The sequence below is a fragment of the Accipiter gentilis genome, chromosome 5 (assembly GCF_929443795.1).
Source record: "Accipiter gentilis chromosome 5, bAccGen1.1, whole genome shotgun sequence".
Classification (NCBI taxonomy): Eukaryota; Metazoa; Chordata; class Aves; order Accipitriformes; family Accipitridae; genus Astur; species Astur gentilis.
The window spans coordinates 10637284-10664802 of NC_064884.1; the positions used below are offsets into that span (position 1 = coordinate 10637284).

At 36.1% G+C, this 27519-nt stretch overlaps 1 protein-coding gene across 8 annotated transcripts in view; it reads left to right on the forward strand.

Annotated features, from left to right (window-relative positions):
- The window catches only part of EML6 (EMAP like 6), a 119972-nt gene that overhangs the window by 70329 nt on the left and 22124 nt on the right, over positions 1-27519 (forward strand). For 4 of the 8 annotated variants that reach the window (XM_049801609.1, XM_049801611.1, XM_049801613.1 and 1 more), the window contains 16 exons: positions 771-889; positions 1550-1736; positions 2430-2535; positions 6108-6201; positions 9375-9475; positions 11210-11412; positions 12811-12922; positions 13658-13785; positions 15391-15532; positions 16771-16923; positions 17195-17326; positions 19041-19129; positions 19773-19949; positions 20060-20261; positions 20489-20615; positions 26030-26155. In XM_049801609.1, coding sequence (XP_049657566.1) covers positions 771-889; positions 1550-1736; positions 2430-2535; positions 6108-6201; positions 9375-9475; positions 11210-11412; positions 12811-12922; positions 13658-13785; positions 15391-15532; positions 16771-16923; positions 17195-17326; positions 19041-19129; positions 19773-19949; positions 20060-20261; positions 20489-20615; positions 26030-26155 — 2198 coding nt within the window. The remainder of the gene's footprint in view (positions 1-770; positions 890-1549; positions 1737-2429; positions 2536-6107; positions 6202-9374; positions 9476-11209; positions 11413-12810; positions 12923-13657; positions 13786-15390; positions 15533-16770; positions 16924-17194; positions 17327-19040; positions 19130-19772; positions 19950-20059; positions 20262-20488; positions 20616-26029; positions 26156-27519) is intronic. The other 4 variants (XR_007506169.1, XR_007506170.1, XM_049801614.1 and 1 more) reach the window with 2 other exon arrangements.

The following is a 27519-nucleotide window of genomic DNA, read 5'->3' on the forward strand; positions in this document are numbered from 1 at the left end:
TGCCTACCATTTCAAAAGCTCAGCTTGTTATATGAACACCTTTCTTGTAAAAATCCAGTATTCCATCCTTGCAGTAGGTCAGATTTCTGTGGGGATAGCAATTTCATTGTCCTTTTGCAAAATCCAAGAAATGTAGGCACAGGAAACAAACAATAAAGCTATATTCCAGCATTATAATGGATTTTGTTTGGTGCCACAGCTTTGAAGATGCTTCAAACATAATTAGCAACTCCACAGAGTTTCAGCATTTCTGAAAGATTTAGATGTATAGTATTTTGTATCTTTAGTGCATTTATAGAGCTGTAACTCTGCTTCAGGATTCTGGACTCATTGGCAAATCAGCTAAGTGCCATTGGCTACTGTATATTTTACCATAATCCCTAGATAGAGTTAATTCATTTTGTTCAGCTTTAAGTATGTACACTGAAGTACATATGAAGTTAAAAGACACTTAAAGAGTTCCAGTCAATATTTAATTTCCTTTTCACTAAGTGACACTGGAATCTTCTAGAAAAAAATAGACTCTGCTGCTTCTACTACAGACTAATGTTCTGGGCCACTCACATGGCAGGGGACTTCATTGTCTGGAAAATATTTATTATTGTCTGAAGTTCTGTAGGGAGCCACAGTGACTTACTCTGTGTTGTAACTACTGAACATCACATTAACATATATTAAATTTAATACTTATAGGAAAGTCACTTTCATTCATATATACAAATATTTAGAAAACTGGAGATGTGCATTTAACTTTAACAATTATTCTTCAGGTTTACAAAGAAGACCTACCTCAGCTGAAACAGCAACGTAAAGAGAAAAACCATTCTGTGCCCTTCCTTAAAAGAGAGCGAGCGCCTGAGGACAGTTTAAAGTTGCAGTTTATACATGGGTACAGTAATACTAGATAACACTTGTTTTTTCTGACTGTTAAAACATCCTAACAATGTTAATAAATTCACATCAGAGCATTTAGCAAAGCATTTTTTAGTGCTTCCCCACAATTAATTTGTCATTATTACTGTGGGCAATTTTTGGAACATCAGACAGATTTTTTTTTTTCAGTTGTATTTGTTAAGGAACAAGAGGAGGTTATAATACTGTAGCCGTATAATAAATAACACACCAGTGTTGCGTTTTATAATTTTATATTTTAAACTAGCTGTTCACTACACCTTATGTTTCCTGGAGCAAAGATTCTCTGTTAAGTTGATCGTGATAGCTGTAATTTGTGAAAATGCCTGATAGATTTCTGCGTGGATCCAATTCCCTGTAAAACTTATCTGGACACAATTCTATGTGAATTATATATTCTTTTTGTGAAATTAGTATTAATTTAGGAGTCAGGTGCAAAGTAAACCATGAGAAGATTCATGAATGCCTGCTCTTGGTGGGCATAGTCTCTCTCTGCCTGTGTGCTGTGATATTTTTGAGCTAAAGTTGACACCGCAGCTGTACTTTAAGTTAATGCACAAATTATTTGCATAATTTGTTACAGGAATTACCAGAATAGTTTTGAAACAGAATATAACTTGGTTTGTATTTACTTCAGTTACAGAGGCTATGATTGTCGAAATAACTTGTTCTACACACAAGCCGGAGAAGTAGTGTATCATATTGCTGCTGTAGCTGTTGTATATAACAGGCAACAACACACTCAAAGGCTGTATCTTGGTCACGATGATGACATCCTCAGCCTAAGCATTCACCCAGTGAAAGACTATGTTGCTACTGGACAGGTGGGTATTTAGAAGTGATGACCTTACCAAAACACGGAAATAAATTCACTTTACAATATATAATTAGGAAAAATGTGGTTGTCTTTGTACTTCAGCATAGTGTTTCCTCCTAAATATGGGTAACCTGTGTATTGTTTCCTATATCCCTGCCAAACTGCTGGGTAGTACTGGATTGGAAAATTTTTCAGGTGATTATTAAATCATTCCTATGTAACAGAAAACCTGCCAATCATATGCTGTGGCCTTGCAAAAAATCTTATATTCACTTTGAACCTCTGCTTTCATCTGTGAAATGTAGGAGCTGTATTTTATCTACAACCCGGGAGGTTTTGGGGTTTCATTAGTCAGTATTTTTGTACTGTAGTAGCATTCAAAAGCCTTACTCAGACAAAGGCTATTTTATGTTGGGCACTCTATTGATATCTGGTACTGAATATGATATATTCAGTATATTCATATATATTCATAAATCATGATAAATTATATCATTAATAAGGTAATGAATACTGATGTTTTAGAGACTATCTTCTGATATTTTTCTAAAAGAGAAAATAGATCTTGAAAAAGATAAAATAGAGCAAGTGGAAAAGTAGTTACCTCTAGAGGGTTTTGATGATATGATAGTGCTAATTACTGATATTGGTGTGCTTTGAGCTTCTATGAGCAGATATTCTGATTAACCCTCTGATTTAGGTTGGAAGAGATGCTGCTATCCATGTTTGGGACACACAGACACTGAAATGTTTATCATTGCTCAAAGGCCAGCATCAAAGAGGAGTGTGTGCACTGGATTTTTCAGGTAAGACGCAACCTACATTTATCTAAATGGTTAATTAAAAAGCAGTCCTCATGAAGAAATCTTAATTTGAATAGCTAGCCAATTTTACAATGAATACAAATTTTACATAAAAGTCTGCTGACAGCTTTGATAAAAATTGTGTGTGTAGTAAAGTCAGTCATGGGCCTATTGTCATCAATCAATAATTGAATTTTGTGATGTTTAATCCATAATACCAAGTGTACAGCTAGGACTCTGGCAGCTGTCTACATGGTGGTATAATAATTTAAAAGCAGGCAGAATGGTGACTTGAAGTGAATAAATGAGATGGAAATGTCATCTGTAGTCTCATACAGTTCTTCAAATTTGCTAACAATTCCCACATTTTTCAGTGAGTTTACAGAAGTAAATATGACAAACAGTTGTCTGCTATTTCTCCTACTTGCCTTTCTGAGATGGGTGACCTAAGTTGTCTCAGTTCTCAATGGGTAATTCCTGTATTCAGTGTTGAAAAACATCATCCAAATGGTGGTGACTTACACACTTCTGCATCTTTAAAAAAGTGCGTAGAAATTAATTCTCCCTTTTTGTATTATTTTTTTTTTAAGGAGATTACTTTAGCTCCTTTTAGCTGAACTATCCTTTTCTTAATCTGATTTTTTTCAATTAAAAGTAATTTATTTCTTATTCTCCTGTATTGAAAGGTGGTAAGAATTCATTAGGACATAGATCACATTTATAAGACAGGACTATATGGAAGAAGTTTTACTTCCACAAAGATAAGTCTGTAGAACTGAGTCATATTCCATTATCAGAAGAGGAGCATTGGTGTTAATCCAAGAGCTGGAATTCAAATGCGAAATTGCTGATCCACTGTGACGTGTAACCTAGCTCTGAAAGTAGATATGGTACCAGAAGAAGGGAAAATTGGTAAGGATGATCTAATTGGCATAGTGTGCATATGTGTTAAAAAAACTTCTCAGTAAGATCCCTAGTTGAACAAACATTCATATATTTAGAAAATACTTATTTTATATTTTACATTTTTAGCAAAAATTTGATTCCTGTACAGGTAGTAGTACTCCATGTATTAGAATCCATGCACCTTTATAAAAACATGAAGAATAAGCTGGCCATATATTCTGTGGACATAAATCTGCACAAAAATATTAAAGCTCTTTTAAAAGTAGCAACCACTGGCATCACTAAAGGATTGCTTTAGGACCTGATCCTGAGAATGCACATACTGCATTCCTAATTGGGATTAGTTAAGATTCTTGTTATAGAGAGGAGCAGATAGTTGTGCAAATATGCACCTCACTATGGGATCAGAGTGCTGCTCTGGTCTACTTTGTAGGGATTTTTCACTGTGTTAATAATAGATATTTCTAAATTAGGTTCAGGTCACACTACTTGAAGCTTGAAGAAAGAAACCTAAAACTCCAAAGATACCTTTTTTGGCTGTACTTGATCTGGCAGCTGACTCTCTGCTCTTACTTTCTAAAGCACCTGCCATTGGCCATTACTGAAAACAGTGTAAAGGGCTGGATCACTTTTGTAGGACCACTCTGATGACGTTATGATTCAAAGATGATTGCGTTCGTGCAATGTTTGATTGTGCCCTCTGGTGGCTAATTTAATATCTATAATTTTGGATATTGATTGGAGTGTATAGCCTGTATTAGTACATAAAACGTCCTGTTTCAAGTTAATAAAGTTTAAATTGTATTCTTACCAACACAATTTTGTCAACCATCTTCCGTTTACATAATTGAGTTACCCCTGAAAATAATTATTGTCATGAAAATATACAAATATACCTTTTTCTTAAATAATACATATTACCCAAAGCTTATTTACCTTTCATATCAGCTATCTTCATACCATTTTATCTCACTAAAACTATTATAGAATGGTTCTTACTCTCTCCTTTGCTTTTATTTCTTTTTTCATTCACTTTTTGTGTTTCCTTGTTTGTGCCTTTTTTTTTTTTTTTTTTTTAATAAACTCAGTTTTGGTTTCCTGTCCTGTTTTTCAACTTCATTCCTTCCTGTCTACTTACACTCCTTCCATCTAGGCCTGTTTCACTCAACTGTGAACTCTTTTCCTCTTTCTGTGATTCCTCTTCTCCTTCTTGACTTGCTTCTCACAGAGCTCAGTTGCTAAATACTGTGAGCCCAGTCTAGCTGTGAGGACCTGTTCAGCCTTACAAACTTTGAAGTAGTTCCAATGGAGTAACTTATACCAGTGGCACTCTTTCTATTCTTGAAGTCAAATATGCTTAAGCACAGAGTCCTTAACATCTGTTAACTTCTACAAGAAGTAACAGTCTCATATCATTGCTTTCATTCACTCTTTTGGCCATCACACCAGTTTTTTACTTCCTCCACTTCTAACTTTTCCTCAGTTAAAAACAATCAGGTAATCAGCTCCTGCTGCAACCTTTAAAGTTCAATTCTCATATAATATACTTCAGCAATTGTGGCTTAGTTTTAAAAAATTTTCAAAATTTCATTACAGTAGTTTAAAAGTTTAACAATGGTCTTATTTCATATATGTTGCAAGAATGCCAGGGACTGTTGAATAATGTATGATATTCTGTTCTTGCTTTTCTTCCTCTCATTATCAGTAGTGCTGTGTCTTTCCTGCAGTAGAAGAAATGATAGCCAGCAATTAATTTTAGCCTTATAATTTTCTATCATATTTATAGTTTTATTACATTGCCTGTTAACTTTTAACCACCCCTTTCATTATACACTAATAATTCTTGTCACCATTTCAGGCAAAAGAAAAGAAGCATCTTCTGATCAGAAATATTTCAAATAAAATGTAACATGATTTTGGAGTACTTGGACTTTATGAAATTGACTTTCATTGTCTTGTTTGATCCTGCCTACCTTCCTTGTACTTACACACAGGAATGTTTTGTGTCTGCCTTTGGGAAAGATCAATGGTTTGATAAGGAATACAAATAAAAAAACCAACAAAAAAACCCACCCAAAACCTAAATTAGGTCAGACATACAAACATAATAGAAGATAATAAAGTCAAAAGAATGCCTTTTCTAGAAAATGATAGCCTGTTTTATAATCATCTAGTTAAAAATTAAGCAGAAAAATCTTGTTGTGACCTATAACACAACCTGTTCTCTCTCTGATAAGGGTGAGGCCATATTTAAAGTTAGTTAAGAAGAGGAAGGCTAGGTCATGGATTAGGAGAGTGCTCCGTGACATCTGTGTATTCCAGGCTGATGTCTCATGACCCAGTAGTCATGGTGCTAAGTATTGCAATGTAAATCCTCCTTGTGAATAAAACTTTCAACAGGTATAGACCAGCCATCTTAAGAGGTTGGGCAGGTTGACTGTCTTTCTCACTTCATTTGTCTAATTCTGTAGGGAGTCTGCTTTAGGAACTGAAGGCCATTAGTGAATCTGATCCCTAATCTCTCAAAGTATTAGTTCCTTTTTTTTTTTCGCTTCATTTATAATACATCATTTGAAATTCAGGTTACAATGTATTTGTTGTCTTCATTGCCTGTTGTATTTTCAGCTAAAGCCTTAGCACCTTTAATATTAAGTATTGCTTCTGTACAGCTGATGGAAAATGTTTGGCATCTGTTGGGCTAGATGATAATCATGCCATTGTGTTCTGGGATTGGAAAAAAGGAGAAAAGCTAGCAACAACCAGGTAAGACTACATCTCTCTATAAAAGTGCACTGTGGTTACATTTTTCTGAATAATATCATCCACATGTATTACTTTGTTTATAGGAGAAAACAGAACACCTCTCTGAAAACAGAATGGTGTTTCAGAGCAATTATAACCAGAGTAAAACCCTGGGATCTATGGCTTAGTGTTTGGAAATCCTGTGAACTATTTCTGTCAAGAGTTCCCTAGCCTTTCTGTTGGGACAGCTGCATTGATATTATAGGTCATTTAGTGATTTTCAAGTTAAGTTAATATTTTCTCCCAATTTTATTTCCTGATTTGTGACGGAAGTCATCAGAGATGTCATATTTTCCTCTGTACATTAGATGATATGCTGAGTTCCATCAGTGTGCATATGCAGATCACTTTTTAGAAAGAAAAAAGTGATCCCTCTAATATAAATAGATTTTTCAAGCTCTACTGATCTTGCCTTCCTTCTGAGTCAGCTTCTACTGAGGTATTTGCTCTTTGCAATTCCTAACAGAAAGCTTAGCTAATAACCTTGCAGCAAAGAAGTTTTCCAATTGCTTGAAGGGACCAATGTTGAAAAGATGATTGGACTATGGTTTACTTGTTTGCTTTTTTCCATCTAAAATATTGAATTGCAACATTTTCTTTATGCTAAGCTAGTTGTACGTCTTAAAAGAATCAAACTGTTTGAGAATGTGGTTTCTGTCCAGCAAATCAAATGTCTCTGAGGTCAAGATACCAGATTCGTGTAGAATTCATGTAAGCAAGGACTTACATGCCAGAAAGGCAAGGAGTTTGTTTCATATGCTGTCCGCAACCATGTACCATCTAGAATTGGTCAGTAGAAATTATTAGCATAACTGCAAAATGAGCCTGCAAAAGATAATTTACTTTTATGTAAGCAGTACACTATTATATGATGAAATGTTCCGGAAGAAATAGTAAGATTTTCTCCTGGCAGCACTATCTATTAGTAATATACCATTACTAAATAAATAAATAAATGTTTTGATCCAAGTGTGTTCATACCATAATCTATATTAGCTATATAATTTTGTCTCAGACATCCAGTTTATTAGGCAGCAAGATTTTAAATCCTATTTAACATTTGTGCTGTAGGCCTTGCTTAGCAACAGTGATGCCTGTGTTGTAAAATGTGACATTTTCATTTGCTTTCCAATTCTAGTTCTACTGTCTCCAGACAGATTGTGCTTCAGACTCATAAGTGAAGAAACACTTTGTATATTCCCATAGAGAACTTATAAGCTTTTAAAAACAAGATAATGATGGGCTCTATGGCTACCTGTCTCTCTTTGCTCATAGGAGAGATATAAGATTAAGTACTCAGGTTCTTTTCAGTGTGTAATACTATATGTACCCTATGTATCTATGATTATTGCTAATCTGTTATTTTGAAAATGCACAGGGTCCTCACAGAGAGCATAAAAAAATAGTTTATCTTCTAAAAAGTTCCAATTTAAATTATTGTTTATACTTTAGCAGAGCCTAAAGGAAATTCCTCCAGTCTGGTAAGCTCAATAGGACATACAAAGAGAGAGGCAAAAACCAAGACAGGAGAGTGTACATCTGAATTTTAGACATGACCTTCACGTGGCCTTAGCAGACAAGAAGAATCGAAGGATGTCTCTTTACAATCATGTAGACCCACAAGAATTCATTTAAAGGACTAAACCTGAAAAATGAAGTGTACATTCACTGTGTACAAACATTCATTATGTTTATTCTGTGGGTTTTTTATATTTGTTTTTTGTGAATATTCTTTTTGCTTAATCTTCTTTGGATGATTTGTTTCAGCATCACTTCTCAATTTTCCTGTCACCATGTTCAGAATATACTCTTACTTATTAATTGCTCACTAGATAAATTACACAGCTTGTTTCTCTACCTTGGCTCTACAATCTTCTGCCTAGTTTCATTAAAATCCTTATTGAGTAAGCATACGTGGTTAGAATCAAAATGTATCTGAGTTTCTTTCGCTAACTTCTCCTGTCTTGTGCTGATGCAGTGCTGGTCCTATTTGATCCTAGTGTTTTGTATTAGTGGACTGCAATCCCTAAGGGAACTGAGGGGGGCATTGTCAAATTTATTTACAGTCTAAATCAGTGAACATAATGCTCTTCTTTCTTCATTCTGTAAGAGCAGATGTCCTGTGCTAGTCCCTCAGAACACAAGGACACAAAAACTACACAGGCTTGTATACGTGTTTTGGTCTGACTGTTGTAGGAAATTGGGGTGGAAATGTAGGCCATACAGTCCAGACCTCATGTGTCAGCACTATTCATCCTATCACACAGGCAGACATACTCATCATTTTACAGGAGACGCCCGCACTGGGATTCAATTAGTTTGATTTTGGACTTGGGGCAGTACATTTTGCCTGTGTGAGAGATGCATCTGGAAGAACTGGCCTGAACTGAAAGACTGGACATCATTATAGCAAAGTAGAGGAAAAGGACAAAGAGGAATTGCAAGAAGATGAACTTCAAATGTCAAAGGTGTAAAGGACTGGGTTTTGTCTAGACTGATTCACCAAAAGAAAATACAGAAACCAAGAGGTTCATCAGAATCATATGATTTTTCAGATCTACTAAACTTGTCAGACAAAAGTGACATTATAATTTTTTTTTTGGTCTTGAAGCACAGTAGGTTAAAGACTGCCTTGTTTTTCTTGACAGAGTATTTTAAATATTTATTGAGTTCTTATCCATTTAAATATTTATGTTGTCCTTTGTACCTTCTCTTAATTGCATTGACCTTTGTTGCCTGCTTCTTCATTATGACTTAACTGAACTGAAATTCAGTATGAGACAATTTTTATTCACCACATTTCTGTAGTCTAACTCCTATATGGTGTATGCTCAAATACATTCTGCCAACTCTGAGGGTCAGACTTCCAATTAGAAGATTGAAGATGGCAGATTAGAAATATAGCGCTCTACTTTTTGTTAGATAGGGTAATAATGGTAGAGATAATGTAGACATAGCCTCTGCCAATCCTCATAGTATTATAGATCCATACTATTGTATTTGCACCAAGAGTATGACAGTCATGGTGATTAGATTCTCATTGTCGATGACTACTTTTGATTAGTCCAATAGGATGAAATGCCATTTAGTTGGAAATGTTAAGTGTGTTTTTTTAATTTTTATTTTTATTGCAGGGGCCATAAAGATAAAATATTTGTAGTGAAGTGTAATCCACATCATGTAGACAAGCTAGTCACAGTTGGGATGAAGCACATCAAATTTTGGCAGCAAACAGGTACTGTATTGAATATTTTATTTTTAATCTGTTTGAGAATGTATATATTTTTAATACAGGAACATCATGTTCTCAGTTAAAGAATGTGTTTTATTTTTAAAGCAATTTTCTAGTTACCAAAATACTAAACTGGTGAAAACCTACCTCTGAATCGGCAAGTGTCACAATATTCCTTTCTCTTTGGAAGTCTTTTCCAGCGAATCGTTTTTTAACTCAAGTCATACTATTAAGGATTTCGCCTGAACAAGCATCCTTGGCTCTCAGGAAACATGCAATCCTGTAATTCACTTAGGCAGATTATGACCTTTGTTGTGAATATGCCAGCTGGTAGCTAAGAATCTTAGGTGCCGCTGGCACAAGGCTAAAAGTGGTGGTGTTTGCACTTCAGGGACTGATATAATACTTCAGCAATCCTTCACTTTCAAGATAGAGCTGTTTTTCAGTCATCAGAGATGACTTCCAGAGATGGAAGCACATGTTTCAAGGTGCTGGGCTGGAAAGATAGATTTGATTCTTCTAAATAATGAAAAATGAAAATGAGTTTTCCATTATTTAAAAACAGGATAAGATTCTGCAAACTTAAGAAGCCAAATATTCAGAATGGGAAGTAGCTATCAGTCTAGACTGTTCTGTCAAACTGAGAAAGACAGCAAAGGTGATTTCTAAGTGAGGATATTTTTTATTCTTCTTGGATTTTTTTGTTCTTCATTAATTTTAATCATATACACTCTACACTAGTACTCAGTAAAAAGATCTCAGAGAGCACCTTCTGTGTATAAAATACGGCAAAGGTAGGCAGCACAAGGGCAGCTAAAAAAACAACTCAAGACAACTCAAAATTAGATAGTTTTAAGAAGTTCCTATACTTATACAATACTTTACAGTGTTCAAGGGGTTCAGGTGCTCTCAGTTTAAAAATATTTTTTTTCTGCATTTTTTATGTTTAGGTTATTTTTGTAGTAATTAAATAGACTTGTATTGCTGTTTGCCAAATTCTATTGCAGGAATTTGCATTAAGCATTATCTTACTCCAAGACAAGATTGATTGAATGTCTCTTTGCAATAAAAATGATATATTTTGAACTAAGATTTCTCAGTGGAATTGGGAATATCTGTCTGGTGTTAACTGTGAAATACATGATGACTTGAAGCAGGAACACCACTGCCTATAGTATTTTGTAATTGTATGTGTATTTTTGTCTATAAGCACTCAATTCATGGGTGCATATGGCTGCTTCCTGCTGTCTGAATCAAAGTAAGGCTGTGGCAATTTGGCTCTCTGACAATCAGAAGAGGACCAAACCCTGCCATTCATTCTGCAAGACTGCTGTGATTGTCAGGTTGACAGTGGACAACTAAAACCTCTACCATCTCATGTGTAGTTGTGGCCACCTCTAAAGAGAAGAAGCTTGGCAGGAGCTTGGCAGGCTGTTCTGTGCAAAAAATATTCTGCCAGCCATTGTATTAATTCTTTTTACACAATTCCCCACCAAAATTTATCATTTGCTTGGAAATAACAATCTGAAAAAAGGAGCCCTGTACTGCTTCAAAACTGTCGCTACTAGATTGACTTTTTTTTTATTATGTTTTTACCATGTGCACTGTTTTCAGTATTTCTCTTATCTACCATGTCTTAGGCAATCACAAGAGATGATGGGGTCAAGACATTTGTCCTTTACAGCACTATGGCTACAAACCGAAATATAAAAAGACTTGCTTTTGTTGATACTGCAGGTGGAGGCTTTACATCAAAACGAGGAACATTTGGAACTACTGGAAAACTGGAAACTATGATGAGTGTTTCATATGGGCGAATAGAAGAACTAGTTTTCTCTGGCGCTGCTACTGGAGACATTTATATCTGGAAGGATATGCTGTTGCTTAAGACAGTGAAAGCCCATGATGGACCTGTATTTGCCATGCATGCATTGGATAAGGTATTTACCATCTTGTGTGATCCATTCATCCTTATTATTTTTGTTCCAATACTGGATTTTAGAATAGTATAACTAACATGCAACGAAGTTGCTCAGGTTTTGTACGTGTGTATGTAAGCAATACGTTGTTTTACAATACATAAGTTCTACATTGCACTAACAATGAGAGTGCTTTAATAAACAAAACTGTAACAGAAAACAAGTTGCACTGGATAAAACTGAACGTGATTAAAATCACAAAACCAATATTAATGAGTTCTGTTATTTAATAGGTGTGTATTTTTAAGCACCACGTTATATGTGCTCGTTATGTGACCAATGGCTTTCTGACCCGTAAATATGCAGAATTTATTTCTCACCATGCTCATGCATGTCATTTCCATATTTGTAAACCATAGGAGAGTAATAGGTAACACTTATTGCCTCTTCAACTTGATTCAAAAAACATTTTTGTATTTCCAGTTTCCAAAATATGAAAGATGAATTTTTTAATAATTCTATCACTGTATATTAAGCAAGCAAGACTTCAAATATCCAAGGGTTTTGTTTTTATGAGTTAATTATTCCAGATATGAAAAGTATTTTCCTTCAGGTGCATTAATAAATCTTTAAAAGAAACTATGGCAAAATATATTACTGACATCACATAAATGAGGTTGGGGCAAAGTTTTGCCACTTAAAATCCACTGGCAATTTGAAGATGTTGATATTGGAATATCATTTTTGAGATTATAGTTTCAACTTTAAAAGTATAGCATGAGAAGAAGAATATTAGCTACTAACATTTTTACATATCGAGGTCACTTAAGAACCCTGTGGCTCCACCCTTTCTGGCCCTAATTGATTGTTCCTAGCTTTTCCATCAATATTTCTATTTGATCTTGGCACTCTGTCTTCTAAAAATCCTCTTCACTTACTTTTTTGTTGGTTAGTTATTTATGCTGTGTTTTGCACTCACTTGGCACAGATAAAGAGAATCTACCAAGGGAATTAATCAAAGAAGTGGTCATTATGCATTATTAGAACTCAGTTTGGAGCATCTGTTAAGTCCATTGAATTTGGAATAACTTGAGAAGCTGTTATTACCAAATACTGGCTCTTCTAAGGATGAGGCATGTATTTTTCCATAGCTTATTTCCACATGCAGAAGAATGTTACGGTCCAGCATTACTATTTACAATAGTGTGCACTCTGCATGATTGTCTTTATAACCCTAGAAAAGCAAGTCTAAATCTTCTCCTCTTACATTTTGTCTTCATAGGTATAGGCTTCAGTATTTTTAATTGGGCACATGAATAAAATGCAGGGGAGAATTTATACTGCCTCTGGATGTGTCTTTTTAAATATTAACATATAAGTGCTGACACTTACATATGTTTTCATACTGTGATCATACAGGGGTTTGTAACTGGTGGAAAAGATGGAATTGTGGCACTTTGGGATGACATGTTTGAAAGATGTCTGAAGACATACGCTATTAAAAGAGCAGCACTATCTGCTAGTTCTAAAGGTATTATTTTTCAGTGTGTTTTAATAAGGACTATATGCGTGAAGGCTGGTGAAATGGCAGTAATGGGTGTCAAATCTTACCAGAACACAAAAGGAACAGTAATATGCTACTTACTACTCTGTGCTGGAATTTTCTGTTTTGATTGGTATAAGTTGTTATTTCACACAGTCTTTGCCATTTATAGTTTGTTCTGCTATTTCCTCCTCTACTCTGTGACATTTGGCTTTGTTTTCACTGAAGAAATGATTTTCAAAAGAAATGTCGCAAGCCTGTGAGTCTGCCTGTTCCAATTTCTGTTCTGTTTAGCAGCTAGCTTCCTCAACTGGCCAAATTTCGTGTAGTAAGACCAGGGTCCCTATGAGTTGGAAAGACCTGTTAAATTGTACTTCCCAAGGCATCAGTGTGGAAGTCTGTAAAGTGGTATTCACAGATAATCACAGAATTAATGTCCATGTTGCTGGAGCATCTGAACCCTTTATGCGCTGTCACTGTTAAACCAATAAAATATCAATTTTAATATTGCCACAAGACAGATTGGCACAAGCTCCCCTCCTTTGAACTGTTAATTAAATCCATGGATTATATAGTAGTTTGATCAGGCAAGTGTATCTCATGTTTCATGATTTTAAACAGCTTTAAAATATAGATTAAATAAGCTGTATGAACTACAGGTGATATGAAGCTCTTTTTGATTTCACAATAAAAACCTAAAATTAATATCTCTGTATTCTTCAGGTTTACTTTTAGAAGACAATCCCTCTATTCGAGCCATCAGTCTAGGACATGGGCATATACTAGTAGGAACAAAAAATGGAGAGATACTTGAAATTGATAAAAGTGGCCCTATGACTCTACTTGTTCAGGTATTGTATGGATCATCCATATCAAAATATTCCCTGTAGAAATACAAGACATTATAACATTTTCCCAGTCATTTTCTTTCTGTTTTCATTAATTCTGTTGGCCACTGTTGCTTTCCTTGTTCAGGCAGAAGTTGATGCTTTCTTATGTAAATGACTTTTGAGATTCACTGTGGATTACAGAATTCTGAAGGTAAAACAAACAGTCCATTAAGTATAAAGGCTGATGAGACCTTTTATGAATTTTTTGGACACTTTAGGACCCAACATAAAAATGAAAAATTAAGAGTAGAGCTAACACAATTTATTTGACAGTGTGGTTCCATTTATTTGCTTTTACTGAAATAATATAGTGTATTCTGAAGGATCCTATACTTTAATTTGTGAAAAACTGTTTTAGCGTTATGATAGCTTTCTACAGTGACACACAATTGTCACTGCATGTGTTGCAAAGCATAAAGAGGTCTCTTTTTGCAAGACAAAGTATTTTGTAAAGTTTGGTTAAGTAATTTTCGTATATATGTCCACTGATGTATTTGATGTTGCTTTGGTTTAGTGTCTTGAATAACTCTAATGATTCTATGTAGAAAATGGTATGTATTGTTTACTGAGTTATAATTTGCCAAGTTTTTACTTTTTGTTTTCTATAACTGACTAAATTAATATTGTTTTTTACAAAAATATTGTTTCTTTGATATTTTTCTTTCCAGTTAGTTCTGATCACATAAAGTAATCTTTCAAATTTGTATTGCCTACATGACAGCCTTACCAACCTAAATGTGCAAAGTTGTATTTTATAAATTAACTCATTCACTAATTTGGAATTGCAATCGCATCCCAATAAAGTTCCCTTCACGTGAATACTAAGGTTGTGAGATAGTAAAATTACCTTAAAATTACCTGATTGCTCTGAGTTTTCTGATAGAGAAGTGATATTCGTTGTCATCCATCTTAAATTACATGTTTGCATGCATCAACTTGAGCCAAACTAGAAAATACGTAAGGTATAATGACAGTTCCTCTCCTTTTTCTTTTAATGGTATTTTTCCATCTCAACAAAAATGCCAGTTACTGAACTGAAATCCAGATTGAGAATAGTAAGAAATTATTTAACCCTGAGATACAGTGCCAACAAGCTGTACGCAAGTTGAAGGAAACTTAGAAAAAGCAGGAAGAGTGATTAAAAAACTTGAAAACTGAGCTCTGAGGAAAGATCAAAACAACTAAGTATGTGTATGTGGGGCAAACAAGTTCTCCGGAATCTAAAACATTATATAAACCTTGAAGACAGATTAGCCCCTATTAGGATTTCAGGATAAAGTCCTGTTTGGGGCATAACTACTTCCTGTTCAAGTCTGGAAGAGAGAGCATTGGAAGAACAGGAATTACAGCTAGTAGTAGTGGAGGAGATCTGGAAGAGTATATTTTAGATGTTTATCAGAGGAAAGAGACCAGACATTCAGGTCTCTCTGAATGTGGAAAATTTTTGAGAGGAGTTGGTGAAAGCCTTATTGCCTGAGACTTGTAAAAGGAGGCACAGCAAGTGCTAGAACGTAAGACATAAACCCAAATGCATTATTTTCTCTTATATTAAGTGATTTCCTTTAGGGACACATGGAAGGAGAAGTCTGGGGCTTGGCAGCTCATCCTCTCTTACCTGTCTGTGCAACAGTGAGTGATGATAAAACACTACGAATCTGGGAACTTTCGTCCCAGCACCGCATGCTGGCAGTGAGGAAACTCAAAAAAGGTAATTCTCATTTGGCCATGCACTGTGATAGTAATGATACTACTCTACTTCTATAACAGTTCCATCTTTGCTTTCGGTGCACATCACAGGCATTAATTAGGTAGGAAGAGGGCACAGTCATTAAGAAATTGGAAGCATAGGAAGTAAATTGTCTTTGGCATGTGTCAAGTCAATGAAAAGGGTAGAAAGAAAAAGGATTATAATCTATTGTAATGAATAATAACACAATTAACTTTAATCTATTTTTTCTCTGATTCCAAGGAGAATGAGTTGACCTCAGAATCATTGTCCTTCCTAAGAATACTTAAGGCCAGCATATTTGTTGCTGACATTAGGAAGTTTCCTTATAAAGACAAATGTAATATTTTCTGCGTGTTGAGCACAATCAGCCTTCAGTGGCAATATGAACCTTACATGTTATACCAGCTTCTCTGAAAATGAAGTTTTCCTGCCCTCTCCTCTGTATAAAATTAGATGTGCTATGTTGGAATGCTGCCTTCTCAAAATTACTTTTAATTCGTTTACTTATTGATATACTTCAGGAAATTTTGTGGTGTAGATTCAACATGCTTCATTTTCAGTGACAGATCCAGAGCACAGGAACTCTGACTGGCTGAGGGAAAACAGAGTCAAATGTTTTGGAGAGGTGAACTCAGGGACCAATGAGGATAGCTGTATGAGAGAGTATGGTCAGAAATAATGTTGAGGCAAAAAGTAAGTGGAGGGGGTGTAGTACCTCTCTGTTTTAAACGTGCTCCTCCTGAAAGGAACCATTATTCAGTCATATAACGAAGAAGCTTTCAAGTGTAGTATCGTTGAAAGACATTTAGTTATGCTGCCCATAATGAGTCTTTGAATTTTCCATCTGGATAGCCTTTCCGTATGTTTTCGGTTTTTGTGGGTTTTGGGGGTTTGGTTTGTTGTTTTTTTTTTTAATTTATTTCTCTCATTGGTGTGTTTAGAATGTAGTTGGAAGGTGTTGTTCGCACCTAAACCCATTTCAAGACTGATCAAATCACCATTGTCAACTCAAGAACAGCCTATACAGAGGGTACATTCCCATTTAGTAAAACATTAATCATAGCCCTCCTATCACATAATATATTTGTTTTAATAAGTAACAAATCTATTTTAAAAGTATATACTTGATGTAAAAACCTTTCAGCTGCAGTTTATTGATGGTTTTCTCAATCCCAATTTGTAAACCTTAAGATACTTCTTTCCATTTACTTTTGTAGGTGGACGATGCTGTGCCTTTTCTCCTGATGGGAAAGCCTTGGCTGTAGGGTTGAATGATGGGAGTTTTCTGGTAGTAAATGCTGACACTGTTGAAGACATGGTCTCTTTTCACCACAGAAAGGAAATGATCTCGGATATAAAGTTTTCACGAGGTATAATCAGATGATAAGGTAAAAGGGAAGTGTTTATCTTAGAGTTTGTTTTTCTCCTCTAGACAAAAGATTGAATGTTAAGAAGGTAGACTGGCTTTATATGTGCTCCATGCATTTAAATACTTCACAACTCTGCCTGGTTGTATGCAGCGTAGTATAATGGGGCCCACCCCCAACTGGTGCATTTGGAGGCATTGCAGTAATAAAAATGCATAACAATAATAATTATAATGTGTACACCTTTAATAACTTCAGTGTCTCTTCTTTACAGAATCAGGAAAGTACCTGGCTGTGGCTTCCCATGACAATTTTGTAGATATTTACAATGTACTTACCAGCAAAAGAGTTGGCATTTGTAAAGGTGCATCTAGCTATATCACACACATTGACTGGGACTCAAGAGGTAAAATGTTTGACCAGAGATACAGATTTAAAATGCCTATAAAATGGAATATCAGAAAACTGTTCTCGTACCAGTTACTAAGATAAACTGTAACTACTAATGCAAATGATTTTTCTACATCAAGCACCATATGGGTTCAGTGCAATTACATTTGTTGGTTGAATTCATCCTCACTTTGTAGCATTTGTACCAGCATACATGGTACTTCACTGCTGACAACATATGACTAAAATGTCACTTATGAACATAATATTGCTTTTCTTTGCCCTGTTCTTTTATAGTTTTGTAGTGTGTGGCACATATTTCTTTTGCACCATTTATGTCCAATTTCCTTTCTTCCTTGCTGAGCATTACATGGCAATCACTGCAATGAAGTTAGAGCGCCTTATTGTCACAACTAATTAAGTCTAGCAGGATTGATAATGAGCTCGTGCACATAAGCCTTCCTGATATGATTCTATGTGGAACCACCTGTGTGTCTGAGCCCAGCTTCCCCTGTTGTGCTAGTCCCAAAATGTGATGCAAGCTCACTGACAGCAACAGGAGCTAAACACCTTTCAGAATCCATTCAGGTCTGCATGCCATTCTTGAGCTAGTAAGCCATGCTGCAACTGAGCTGGCACTGTGTGCCTGCTTACAACCCTGATAATCTGACTACTGATAGCTGTACACACAATAATAGCAATTTGATACTACCTGTGTATCTGTAGTAGCCAGTTCTTGGATGTGTTACATGTGCAGGTATAAAGTATAAGAAAACTGAAAACTCTTTGTATCCTTAATGGTATTTATTGGAAACTTTATCTGAACTTCTGGATGTAAAGGATTTATATACTAAATTGTATAACCTGTCTTATACAGGTCAGATAGGAAGGGCATGATACTACTATAGTTCCATGTTGACTCATGTAACAAAGGGCAAGATGCCCAGTGAAAATATAGCAATGTTGGAACTGCGCTACTTTATGTCAGTTGATAATCTAATCCAGTGTTTCTCAGTAAAAGAGTGCTTTCCCTGGCAGTTATGCAGTTTCAATATTGTAGAACAGCTTTTATGATAATAAATCCCCACAAGATTTCTTACAGTAGTATACAATTTTAAAAATTCAGAAAATACCTTTAATTGTCTTATATCAGAAATATTGTAAGACTGAATTGGAAAGCATTTTTTGCTTCTTCATGCACAAATACTTGCTAATATACCATCAATTGCATACAGGATTATCTTTATAATATCACAGTATTTGTATGGGTATGGTAAACTTCATACACAAGGACAGTTTGGTGTGTAGCTGGACTATATGCCAGTTAGGCAGTGCAAAGTAGACAGGAGCTTACAATGTTTTTAACTTCTAGCAAAGCTGTCTTGCAAAATTGTTATGAAAATTATAGCATAGACTTTTTTTTTCTTTGCATTATTGTGATGATGAAAACACAAGCAAAATATTTCTTATCAGAAGAAAGTGATTTGCTGCAAGGCAGTAATGTTTTAAGGATGTCGGCTGGTATTTAAAATATTACTTCTTCAGTGAATCAGGAGTATAGGATTCTTATGAGAGTGATTCTAAGCATCCACTTTACTTTTGCTATGAATAACTCTCTGGAGGATAAATTCTTAGCTTACCCCCAGAAATCTCTTCACTCAATCAAAAGAAAGTTCATAATACTCATAATAATGAATAAGATTCATAATAAACTCTTATTTCGTATCCAGGAAAGTTATTGCAAGTCAATTCTGGTGCCAAAGAGCAACTATTTTTTGAAGCACCAAGGGGGAAAAGGCATATTATAAGAATTGCTGAGGTACGAATTATGCTTACTGGATTTTTTAATGTGAAAGTTATTTTTCTGGACTGTTGAAAATTAGCTTATTTTGTCTTCAAATGGGATATTTATTCCTTTTAAAATACTATATTTACGCTTGTTAGAATTAGAATTATTTAATCATTCTGTATAGTGTCTTTCCTAGCATTTGTAAATGGTAGAACTTGCAAGTTTCTGTTTGTATCTCTAAACTTATTTTGGTTCATTTAATAGCAGTCATTTCCCATCCTCCCCTTTCCTTAACAGTCACTTGTTTTCTGTGTAATCAGTGTGCATACAGGTTATAAACCATCTTTAAACAGGATGACCTGGCTTTTAATGTTGTTGATTATTTGTGACACATAATTCTTCTACAAAGCCACCAATGTTTAGCACCTCAGAAAAATCTTTAAGGGGATTTGTATCCAAATCATGCCCTACCTTGGGAAGGCAGGAATGTTTAAACTTTTAAACCTTTCGATGAAGATATGCAGTTTATATTAACAAGCTGGAAACAGTGAACAGTTTCTAAAAACACTAAAAAAGTTATGTTAGTATCAAACATTAAAAAAATATACTCATGAAACCAGTGCGTATTTCGTAGATATTAAGATGACTTCTTTTGGGAAAATTTTGATTGCAGATAGAGAAGATTGATTGGGACACCTGGACGTGTGTTCTTGGTCCTACTTGTGAAGGAATTTGGCCCATGCACAGTGATGTCACCGTTGTAAATGCAGCTAGTCTTACAAAAGATGGAACACTGTTAGCTACAGGAGACGATTTTGGTTTTGTGAAGCTTTTTTCATATCCAGTGAAGGTAATAAGCATATTTATTTCTGTCATTAGAAACTGCGCAAGAAAAGGAATTAATGAAGACACTGTTTGCAATATGTCAGACTGCTAATATGCGAATTCTTTGTGCTACAGGGCCAACATGCAAAATTCAAGAAGTATGTGGGTCACAGCGCACAGGTAACCAATGTTCGGTGGTTACACAATGATTCTGTGCTGCTGACTGTAGGTGGTGCTGATACAGCTTTGATGATCTGGACCAGAGAATTTTTGGGCATTCAGGAGAGTAAGCTGGTTGATAGTGAAGAATCAGACACAGATGCAGAAGAAGATGGAGGTAAAAAGGATTGTATAAAACACGTCTTTAATTTAGTCTTCATTCCACAGAGACTCACGCAGGCGTTTAACTTGAAGTGGGCAAGAAACTTCCATGTGCTAAAGTTCAGTGTAGGGAGAGGCTTGGTAGGATTTGTTTCCTTCCTTTTATTGGTGAAGATCTTGTTTTCTACTCTTCCGCTATGAAACAAGGGTAGTTTGTTTTATTTTATGTTTTATTTTTCTAAGGTTATGATAGTGATGTTGCAAGAGAAAAAGCAATTGACTATACCACTAAGATCTATGCAGTAAGCATCCGAGAAATGGAAGGGACAAAACCACATCAACAGCTGAAGGAAGTTTCAGTAGAAGAGAGGTATGTCACACAAAGGCATTTGTTTCCAAATGTACATTACATTCTTTTGAATCTCTTTTCATTCAATTAAAATTAGTCCGTAGAAATAAGACAGGAATTTTAAAATTCACAAGGTAACATTTAAAATGGTGTTCACAGGGTACAATGTGTTAATGTGATGGAGAAAAATATGTGTATGTAAGTAAAACACCTGTGAGTCTTGTGTTCTCTTCTGCTATTCACATAAGCAGTTATATTCTTTCCTAATTAGTATGTGTAGCTGTGCATATGTCTGCAGCAGGGCATTTGTGATAGGGTGAGCTTGTAAATACTTTGTAGTTAAGTCTTTTGGTTCTCTTTGACAGATTTTCAGTTGCTTATAGTTGCATCAGTTTGTTACTGTTAAAGCTCAAATTTCCCATGGCACATGTTGGTCTTAGGCTGAATTATTCTGAAAAAAATAAACTGGAGGGAGAACAGTATTGGAGAGGATAGTAAAGAAAAGAGAGTGAGGTCCAGACCTAGGGGAGTGGGTGAGTGAAAACTCTGACTGGGACAGGACTTCTGGGACAGAACAGGAGTACCTATTACCAGTAAGGTATAGTCCCCTTCATAATCTGGAACGGTAAATCTACACCAGTGAACTGAATTAATGACTCAACTGTGAATCCATGCAGTCTCTTTTGATAGAATTTATTTTCATAAGTGGTCATTCTTTTATCATTACTTTTCTTGCTTTTGCCCAGTGTTGGGCACTGACAAAAAAGGACTGCTCTGCGTTAACCCACAGAAAGAATTTAAGCTTAGTTGCTTCCCTTCAGTTTACCCAGAACACATGACTAGTAACAATACCGATAGTGTGATGGCATATTATTGTCGCCACAGGGATCCTGCCCTAGTTAAAGAACAGGATGTACAGTCCTCAGGGAATGCAGCGGGTGCAGAACTAAGCACTGGTACGCTGTGTAGGATCCCTGCTGCAGGTATTGCAAAAGATAAGAGAGCTGTGTGTAGAAAGAGGCCAGGATGGCAAGAAGAGAGTGCTCTGGAGCCTGTGGAGAGCTGCCTTCTTGCTGTTCCTCTTTCTGTTGCAGAGCTTCTTGGAGATGGTTGGCAAATAGAATATTTTGCAGGTAGCCTGTAATTCTGTGTACCTCATTTCCTGCTGTTAGCTGAGAGAAGTACAGCTAAATTTGCAGAAAAACTGCATACTCATAGCTGCAAGTGGAGATCATTTAAGGAGTTCTTTGAACAAATATGTAACACATAATTACATTGAACAGATTAAGGTCTAAGGTTCTCTTACTTGACTACTGAGAAGTAGTGCCAATTTCTGAGATTTTTGGCTTTAAATCTCCTTGATGTTCTGATCTGCAAGATGCAAAAATGGAGTTACTAATACTTCCTCATCTCTTGCAGACCTTTGAAAAATAAATTAGTTTATGTTTTTAAAGTTCTCAATGCAATGCTGAACATCATGGACAGAAAGTAATAATAATTTTTCACTCAGTATTTGAATAGGAGAACAAATGTTGGGTGTGAAAAATGAGAATAAAAATGTTGCTCCCCCCTTTTTTTTATCACGACATTTTAAGAAAAACATGCAGCAGGAGGATTAGTGGGGTTTTTTCAGTAAAATGTTGGACCGTAACTATTTCTTTTCTCCTTGTTTTAAGGATATCTCTTCCCATTTTTTCATTTATTCATATAAAGTCTTTGTTCCTCCATTTTTCTACAAAAGGCATAGTGTATTATCCAGTAAACATGAATGTTTTGAGATTGAGTTAAAAAAAGGAAAAATTTCTTTTTATTTTGGGTGGATACTGCTAAATTGTTATTACACATGAAATAACAAGTGCCAATGATACAATGGCCACATGTTTTACACCAGAAGCCCTTATACCTTCCAGCTGCTTTATTCTGCTTTGATGATGCAAAAGCAACTGTAGAGTGAGTTTAATTGACCGATTAAGCTGGGCTTACAATTGTTTTGTACTAGTGAATTACCAACAATATGAACATAAGCATCAGTCTCTTCTGCAGCTTTTCAGCACTATTTCAGTCCAGGAGTGAAAATCACCACAGTTGCTTTGGGTCCCTAGGAAGCTTTCCGTCTCTGAAACCTGGCCACAGGTCTGCTGCCTGATGCAACCGAGTACCCTGCTTCTTAGAGGAGTATCTCAGTCTGGCACGCACGCTGTGGGCTTCCTGACTTTTGAGTCTGTCCGTGTTCTCAGTCCTACGCTGCGTGAGCCGATTCGGCTGAACTTGCTGTGTTGCTGCGTAGGAAGGCACCCCCTGAAATGAACAGGCAGTTTGCCTTTTTCAACCTTTTTAACAAAACATATAGTACCTGCAAAGCAGCATGTAACAAAACAAATGAAGCAGGCTTCCTGTTTGTCACACTAATACTGATAATCCGTAATGCAGGGAAAACGTGCTTTGTGGTATCCAACACTACAAAGCAACACTGGAGCTGGAAGCTCTTCTAGCATGCCCAAGTGTTTCCACACTACCCACTCTGTTTATAGCTGGTGGGCCTAATTAAATGGGTAGACACCTCCTCTGCAGTGAGGTTGCCTCCAGTTTCCATATAGTCTCTTCATAATGACTGTACATGAAAATAGCATATTGTAGCCTGTCTGAAGAAATAATCTATCCCATAACAACTTCTAGACTGAAGAGAACGAAAAGGAAGGTTTTAACATTCTCCGTATCTTTTTTTCTTCTTACTGTCTCTCTATGTAATCAACAGTTGTGTACTTAATTTTAAAATAGCTTAAAAATAAACCCTCATAACTGTCCTTTCCATCTTTTCTGCTAAAGACTCATGGCTATTCTACACATTTTTTTGTGTCCTCTTTCAAGTAGAGCTACTCAAATATAATCACATCTTTGGCATTTAGAATTTGCTGTTCTGATAAATTTGTCAGCAGATCCCATACTTTTCATATATAGCTTGTTAGACAAAGATATATTTATTTCCCTTTCTTCATCAGATTAATATAAATTACCATAATTTATAGTCAAACAATTAGAAGCAGAAATTTTATGGTGAAATGTAGGCAAAACTGCAGTTTCTGAGGGTGTTGTGCTGGGATAGGGCCTTAAGCTGTGAAAGGTACTGGGTTTTGGATGCAGTAAGATGACATTAATGTTGACTACTACACCTGTCAAAGACTTCAGTTTTTAGCCACAGTTGTACCAATACATGCACAATTTATGCAGAATCTCGACACTCCCAATTATGAATGCTTCAGACTGAAGCTGACTTCTCTCGTAAGACATACAAATTATGAGGTAAGCTTCATAGCTGTGCCAGATTTCATCTTTTCTGAGAATACAAAAGAATGCAGCAGCTGATGAAGGATTTGACTGAACATGTTCTAAAAGCTTCCTGAAAGCACTGGGTTGAATTTTCTTTGCACCTGCAAGGGTCCAAAGTGACAGTTGATCAAGCCAGATGAAATTAAAAGTCTACAAGTACTCAACTGTCAGTGTTCAGGAAAACCTAAGTTCTAAATCAGTGGGTTTTCAGAATATGTGGCCTTGAAATCTCTCTGCACAGGGCTGAGTGAGGTGGCAACAAGTAATATTGAAGCCAGTTCACAAAGCTTTACTTTTTCTGCAAAAAGCACAGCTGAAGTAGCCTCTCCCAGTCCCTTCAGATATGAGGAAGGGAACCAAGAGGATGTATTCCATTCTCTCTCAGGCAGGTACATGGGAAAACCTGGTAGACTTTTGAAGTGGAAGACTGGAGAAAATATTTCAAATCTCAAATCTTTCCTCTTTGTAATTGTGGAGTATGTCTGTATGAAGACCCCAGAGATTGTGCATTTGATGGGACTGTGAATATTCTGAGAATGATAACATACTGTCTAAATTTTGAAAATTATTTTACCAGCTGGAAGGCCATTTAAGATAGCAGCAGTGAGTTAATCACAAGACCTGAAAAAATGCAGTGAGGTTCTAAGAAAAAAGAAGTGTCCCCCTTGCTGTCTTTTCAGTGTGTGTCTGAGAAAGGAAAAATTGTGAGTTATTCATAGATATAGTGGGTAGAAACACAGGTTTAAACAAAGTAAGTTTAAATTAAGAAAAGAAAAAAATAGAGAAAAAACAAACTTGCAGCTTCCAGCTCAAGCAGGAGACAGGAATAGCCGGGGCTGTTGCTTTGAGCTGCTTCTTGGGGGCAAGGAATTTAAGCTCACTATGTTTCTTTCTTTAAATAGTAACGCTCAGAATATGAATTGTTGCTTAAAAAGTTATTTCCCTGCTTATAAAATACAAATACGCTTCAAAGGTATTATGTGACACCTAAGAGACAGTTTTGGTTCAAGATGATGGCCATTTTATTTTCCTCTTTACTATAGCTACATTTCCTTCTTTTTACCCTTTGTGTTTGCTAGAATAAGCTTCCAGGACTCTATGTGTCTGTAATATTAAGAGTGGCGAATCTGAAAAACTGGAAGTACGTTATCTCTCTAGAAATAACAGATCATTGTACAATTCAGGAAGAGTTTGATCTGGGCAACTGTGATGTGTCTCCTGAGAAGATTACAAGTATATGGTTGAGAGCTGATAAAGGCAGGGGCGGGTTATAAGGGGAACACTTTGCAAGAAACACCACCCTTCTGGAAAGCAATCATCAATTCATGAATTACCCCCCCCCCAAAGTAATAAAAAGACTTACTCTGCTGTCTTTTTTTTGTCAGAAGAGAGGAGCCATCAGCTCTTGTCCCCTCTCTCCCCCATCATGAGAAAGAGAGTAGGAGGACTTTCAGCAGCTGCTGTGCATCCTCTGTTACTACCTAGCATGTGCTCTGTGCTTAGCACAATCCAGCAAGATGAAAAGGAAACCTATATTACACTGGTCTTCTCCAGATCTCCAGGTTATTGGGCCCCTAAGCAAACTGGGCAGAGAAATTTAATGATTATAAAGGACAAAAAACTTATATATGACATACTTGGGGATAATATTAAGGTTTTTCCTTAGAAAAGAAAATGAAAGCCCTTTATCAAAGGTACTTTTCCTGTCTCATCTGTGTGATGAAAATAATGATTCTGCATATACCTTGGAAGTACATAGAAGTTACATGATAGATTTTACTTGCAGGATTTGAAATAAATCACAGTCTGGTATTTTGTGGGGGACTCAAGGATTACTGTCTCCGTCAGCAGATATGGCTTTAGGATGGAAAAATAACAGGAGAGATGAGGCTGAGGAACAGTTTTAAAATGTCTTGTGGTTGTATTAGTTGGTTCGGTTAAGATAATTAATTGATTGTTGTTTCTCTCTCCTCTCCCCAACCTTCTTGTTTTTCTTCTTCTCCCTTTCCATGTCTGTCCTCCTCTCCTCCCCACCCACCCTTATTTTTTTCTTCCTTTTTTGCTCCTCTGATTGGCAACCTCTTCTTTGCTCTGTCTGTATGGCACAGAAGCAGGGTGCCAATGAGAGGTGCTGCAGGAGCAGTCTCGCGGTGTGGGAGCTCCAAGAGCAGTGCTCCCACACCACGGGACCACTTGGTCACTGGTGGGACTGTCCCAGACAATCCAGGACAATTGTAAGCTATGCTGTGTGTTACATAGGAATTGTGCTTCCTTTCAGAAAAGGGCTAAGTTTTGAACTGGGACCGTTTTAACTGGCAAAGAATTGATATGATAAGATGTAAAACAAGCTTGCGTGAAGATTCCATTTATGTTACTAATACGAAAGGCAAAGATATATTTGCATTTTGCATTCTACTAACCGCTAACATATATCCTATGTTTGCAGCTTTCATTTAGTTTGGTTTGCATGACTACATAAACTGAAAACTCTTGTAATATACCTGGTGATGGAAAACCGTTTAAAGCAGGTCGAATGTGTAGAAAACAAAAAGCAGCATTAGCATGTTTGTCTAGTTTTCTGTTTTCTTAACATACTGGCTTGTCTCACTCTGTAAGTTACCTGTCTCGGAGCCTGTTCTCAGTTGTGTTCTTATGCATCATTTGTAATCATATGTTCTGATAAAGATGAAAAGTTAAAGAAGGTTAAGAAGGTTAAGAATTTGTCTCTTCAAATATTATTCTTTTGATTATTTATTTCTTTACAGCAACATGGGCTGAATTATATAAGCTTTCAAATTAGCCCCTACAAGTGGCGAGTACAAGCCTTTGTACCATAAACTGAATTATTAGACATATGGTTACACAATTTGTTCATGCACTATTACATGCACACTTCTGTGGGTGCAGTGTAAAAGCTTTGAATGTGAATCTGTGTTGTATTTATGTGTAGGTGGGAGCTACTCAAAACGTATCTGGAAAAACACATCTCTGGGGTGGAGAAAATAACTTTGGGGTTATTTCAGCAGAAACCTACTGTTTGAGTAGCATCCTTTTTACTTTCTCAACAGCATTATGTCAAGTTAATGCATCCTAAATGTATTTGGCAGCATGCTGGTTTCATCACATTTGTCCCCAAGGCTTAAACACATTGTGACTGGTATTTTTACAGTCCCTGCCAACCTACTGAACTCAGAGTCAATCTCACTTCTGCCACAGGTCAGCACAAAGCTGGCCCAAAGGTCTTTTTCATTTCTGTGACACTTAGTGGGTGTGGAATTGAGGGATGCCAGTACTGTCACAATGAACAACGTGTTACCAACGTTTCTGTCTCTGAACTTGAGTGCTCTCTGCACTGAGGTTGATGTGAAATGTTCAGCTTTTTTTGAGGGTTGTTCTGTAGGTTTAATCCAGGAAGGATTGAAAGAGCATTGTTTCTGATATGTTTTGTTATGCAGGGGAAGGATGTTATTTTATCTGCCTATTATGTTTTACCTCCAGCCCAAAAGTTCTCTGTATACAACTGCTTGAATATTTTTATTTACACAGTGAGCACAGCTTCAAAACATGTCAGAGTTTATGTAGGGAATAACAAAACAAA